This window comes from Cajanus cajan, chromosome 9 (assembly GCF_000230855.2).
Source record: "Cajanus cajan strain Asha chromosome 9, NIPB_CcT2T_4, whole genome shotgun sequence".
Taxonomy (NCBI): Eukaryota; Viridiplantae; Streptophyta; class Magnoliopsida; order Fabales; family Fabaceae; genus Cajanus; species Cajanus cajan.
The window spans coordinates 20,603,031-20,608,207 of NC_138525.1; the positions used below are offsets into that span (position 1 = coordinate 20,603,031).

At 29.5% G+C, this 5,177-nt stretch overlaps 1 protein-coding gene across 1 annotated transcript; it reads left to right on the forward strand.

The window, feature by feature from the left end:
* The first annotated feature begins 1,154 nt into the window (after positions 1–1,154).
* LOC109795205 (peroxidase RIP1) lies at positions 1,155–4,974 on the forward strand. Its single transcript, XM_020354644.3, has 3 exons — positions 1,155–1,419; positions 3,050–3,244; positions 4,189–4,974. Exons 1-3 carry the CDS (start codon positions 1,213–1,215, stop codon positions 4,747–4,749), a joined length of 963 nt encoding a protein of 320 aa, XP_020210233.1. The 5' UTR covers positions 1,155–1,212; the 3' UTR covers positions 4,750–4,974.
* The last annotated feature ends 203 nt before the right edge of the window (positions 4,975–5,177 follow it).

The window sequence follows — 5,177 nt, forward strand, 5'->3', positions numbered from 1 at the left end:
ACGGGATTAAATTGAAGGCATAGTGAGTAATCTGTATAGTGACATGGAAGATCCAAACCTTAATTTCAACATAAGAAGTTAGCCTATGTTATATTTATAGAGAGACGAGATTATCTAGTTAATAACTCATATTTTATATTAAATTTTAACGATTTAATTATTTAATTAATTTTTTTAAAAAATATATAAATTAAGTTTATAAATTTTTAAAAAATAAAATTATTTGATATTTTGTTTCACTAATTTAAATTAATGGATGATTATAAAAATTTTAATAAATTAAAAAAATAAAATATCAAATAATTTTTTTATTTTTTTATTAAAAACCTTATAAGATTAATCTATATATTAAAAAATTTTAATTCAACAGTTGAATCTTTAAAATAATTTGATAAATAACATAAGTTGTTGAATAAGGAAAAACTTACTCTAAAACTAAGTTTAACTAAACTTACATACTATAAAGAAAATTATTCAATACCTACAAACATTTGTTTTTAAATACTTGATGACAGTCAATAAAATCAAAAACTAAATTTATCTATAAATATTTGTGAACGTAAAGTTTCAAATACTTATATTTGTTTGTTTTGAATAAAATCTAAAAAGTCATTCATATATAACTCATATAATGGACAGTTAGATCATTTATAAATTAATGTAAAATAAATATTTATTTATAATTTTTTAACTTTCAGTGACAATTTTTATTTATTGCAGTCAATTTTCTTGTAATACATAATAATATTATAAAAGTCATTTATATCATAAATAATAAACAACTTTATAATTTTTTTTTACTTAGATTTACATAGAAGAAGAAACAGTTGTGTTTTGGATGCCAGCTCTTTTGCAATATAGAAATGTACTATGATACACTATAAAAGTTGATCAAGATGATGTGCTTCTACTGTATTTGAAGTCATTGGTTTCGAAGTTGATCAATTGGTAGCTTCCTCCTTTTTAATTTGATGCAGCAATGACTTAAATTCACTTTCACTTAGCAGCCAACCTTGGTCAAATGTATCAACCACAAAAGTTGGCATACATAGAACTAAAATATTATACATACATTAATAATGAAAATAATTAAACTAATGAATAATGTGGGTACCTTGTGTCTTCATTCCCTCTTATATAAATCCTCTCTCTAGCTAGCAATCTTGTAATAACCCAAAGGGCAATATCTTAGGTAGAAGCTTCATAACAAACATGGCTTCTCATCTTCAATTGTTGCTTGTGCTAGCTATGGTGACATTAATGGTCCAAACAAATGCAAATCTTTCTCCACATTTCTATGAAAAGGTTTGCCCTCAGGCATTGCCAATCATAAGGTCAGTGGTTCAAAGAGCAATTATCCGTGAGCGACGCATTGGAGCATCTCTGCTGCGATTGCATTTCCATGACTGTTTCGTGAATGTAAGTTATTACTATATACGTTCAACATTTTTGAATCATATGGAACAAGTTTGCTTTGAACCATGCATATGTTGAGTATGTCCTTTTTTGTATAAAGTACCAGCATGCGTCAATATTTGAGTAAACACGTTAGTTCTTAAAATTAAAGAAGTGTCGTAAGTCTAAAATATCAGTAAGTCTCTAAAAAAGTGTCGTAGGTCTTTAAATGTATATAAACATTTTAAGTTTTTTTTTTCTTGAATTTTATTAATATTAAAATGACTATTTACTCGTAACTATTTTTAAAGATAAAGATGTGATATTCACATTTTACATTTCATAAGTTCAAGTCTGTTACTTCATTTTTTAGGGTTGAGATAAATGAAATTACATTTATGATGAGCATTTTTTGAGCTCAGAGGTTTTCTGGCTTGGATCAGAACGCCATCTCTTCTCCCTAAAATTTTATAAATATTAAAAAAAAGGTCTATTAATTTGTTCTAAGAATGTCTATGTGTGTAATGGCATGCATATATATGATTTTAGTTTCACCATTTAGTAACTATTGAGAATCATTGCCTTGCAACTCTTGTTTCCTTTACTAAGTTCTCGTGATATGAAATCTTTAGCTATTGGTCCATGTACAACCATGGCAGGAAAATAAATGAATAAAGTTCAGAGAGATGTAACTTTTTGTCTAATTTAATATTCAAAGTGAAACTGTTTTTTTCTCTCTTTTCAATTGTATTTTAACACTTATTTTTTGTTTCTCTTCGTTTTTCTTACCACATAACTTTTTATCAGATTCTCTTTCTTCCATTTCAAATTGCATACATGACAAAAGTCTGAAAAATTCTTTTTTTAATTCTTTTGCATGCATACATTGAAAGGAACTTTATAACAAACTGAACGTGCCAATCCATTGTATATAATATGCTTATTTTGCAATAATTGGTCGTGTAACCACTTTCTATATCTTATCATTCATAACAGTGGCAAACAATAATTAATTGGACTATATATATTATTTTATACGCAAGACACAAACAGACGGAACTCATCATGTTATGAAAATTTAAAATTGTTAGGAAAATACTGCACACCTAATACATGGCTGCTTGCTCCAATAATTTTTTCCAAATAAAAACAGTAGTTACTGTAACCACAACTTCAAGTCAAATTTCAATTTTCATTGATGTTCAAAGAAAGACTGAACTATAAATAGTTAATTTTATGCCTAGCTGTAAAATGTTGTATAACACGGCAATAATTAGTAGTTAATTAATTAGTTGGACCCCACATATAATAAAAAAAAGTTTCCAAAGAATCAAGAAAACATATTCACTATGTCATTTTCTACTAACTAGTAATTAATTAATCACCAAAGGCTCTACTAATGTAATAATTAAGTACCCAGCACTCATTGGCCACAGTCTATACAACGAAGAACTCGTATTTAATACTTATTATATGCAAAATATGGTCAAGTTAGCGACAAATATAATACTGTAAGTGAGATTAGTCTTCATTATAGTAAGTTAGAGATACCCATAGGCCATGGCAGGAGAAAAAGCCATGTCACTTCTACTATAGTATATAATTTAATTAACTGAGATACAATATCAATATATTAATGTGTTTGAAACAACAGGGTTGTGATGGATCGATTTTGCTAGATGACACCCGAAATTTCACTGGCGAAAAGACGGCATTTCCAAATGTTAATTCAGTCAGAGGTTTTTCGGTGGTTGATGAAATCAAAGCTGCGGTTGACAAAGCCTGCAAACGCCCTGTGGTGTCATGTGCAGATATCTTAGCCATAGCAGCTCGTGATTCTGTAGCCATTGTAAGTGTTACATTAATCTTTCACTCTCACAATTTGTCGATACTTTATAAATAATGTCATATACTAAAATTTTATATAATTATTAAGCTGGCTCCCATGCTTATAAATTTTATGTGACAGAAACTATAAATTTATAGTTAGAGATGATAAAATAGACCGAGTCATTGGCCAACCCAAATCTGTCTAGCAAATTTTCAATCTGAATTAAATATTTGATCATGAGTTGATTTAGACTTGCAAAATTCAGAAAAATTAGAATCGTCTAATAAATTGAGTTTGAATTAAAAATTTGATCATGAGTTAATTTAGACTTAACTCGCAAAATCCAAAAAAATTGGACTTTTATCAACTTAAACTCATTTTAGAATCTCAAATTGAATCTAAACATGTTTGTTTCAGCATATCATGACTTGCATCGAGACTAATAGTCGATCGTTTTTTTTTGTTGTCATATTTATTATTAGTGTGTAAGTCTATACTATTTCTTCAATTTTTATTAAACAAAGTCTATTTTGACATAAATAAATTTAATTCATTAAACTAATAATTTTGTCTTAAATAAGTTTAATTTAGTCGAATGGCATGTGTAATTTATGTAACTAATCAGATTTAATCAAATTAAACTTAATGATACATGTGACTCGTGTAATTAACCTGACTTAATCAAATAAGACTTGAATGACATGATCCATATATCTAATTTGACTTAGTCGTCAAATAAGATTTGAATGATACATGTAACCCATGCATCTAACCTAACTTAATCAAATAAGGCTTGAATAACTTGTGTAGTTCATATATTTTATGTCACTTAATCAAATAACACTTGAACTTGAATGAACATATGATCCATGTAACTTATATAAACTAGTCAAATAAGGTTTTGTCATTAGTTATGTTAAAAATTGTGAATGTAACATAGCATGCTACTTTCACTGTAACAGTATGGTGGTCCACACTTTTGGTACCAAGTGTTGTTGGGTAGAAGAGATGCAAGAACTGCAAGCAGGGCGGCTGCAAATTCCAACCTTCCTCCTCCAACCTTCAGTTTCTCACAGCTTCTTTCCAACTTCCAATCTCATGGATTGAACGTGAGGGATCTTGTGGCACTCTCTGGAGGCCACACCATTGGCTTTTCAAAGTGCTCTTCCTTCAGAAACAGAATCTACAATGACACCAACATAGACCCCAGGTTTGCAGCATCTTTGAGGAGGACATGCCCTAGAAGTGGAGGAAACAACAACTTGCAACCACTTGATGCTACTCCTGCAAGAGTTGACACCACTTACTACACTGATTTGCTGCATAAAAAAGGTCTCCTCCATTCTGATCAGGAGCTGTTCAAGGGACACGGTAGCGAAAGTGACAAATTGGTGCAACTATATAGTAGGAGTCCTTTAGCTTTTGCTAGAGACTTCAAAGCTTCTATGATCAAGATGGGTAACATGAAGCCTCTTACTGGGAGGAACGGAGAGATCAGATGCAATTGCAGAAGGGTCAATTAAGATTGCTAATTGCATGTTTTGAGCATAATAAAAAGTTTACGAGGGAAAGATAAGAAGCTGTATGATAATATTATCTACTATATTCTAAGGCATGTCAATATGTGTATTGTTCAAGAAGAGATATGTTGAGTTTGTGTGATAAGATTTAGTTGTTTGTGCTGTATGTTTTATTTTCATTCCAAATGTAATTAATTGTTTTCGACTAATAAGTTTTTCATATGCCAACTTAATTAGTGTAATTTTGTGCCTTTCGGGTGCAAATTAAATATTAATGCTTACTATAATTTATTTTGATGGCAAACCTCGCTAAGATACTTGTCATTTTATTAGTACGCATAAACAATTGAATAGATGGAATTATAATGTACATAATGGAGTGATAATGTTCTAAAATTTAAAATATCCGATGGAATGATAACACATGTTAA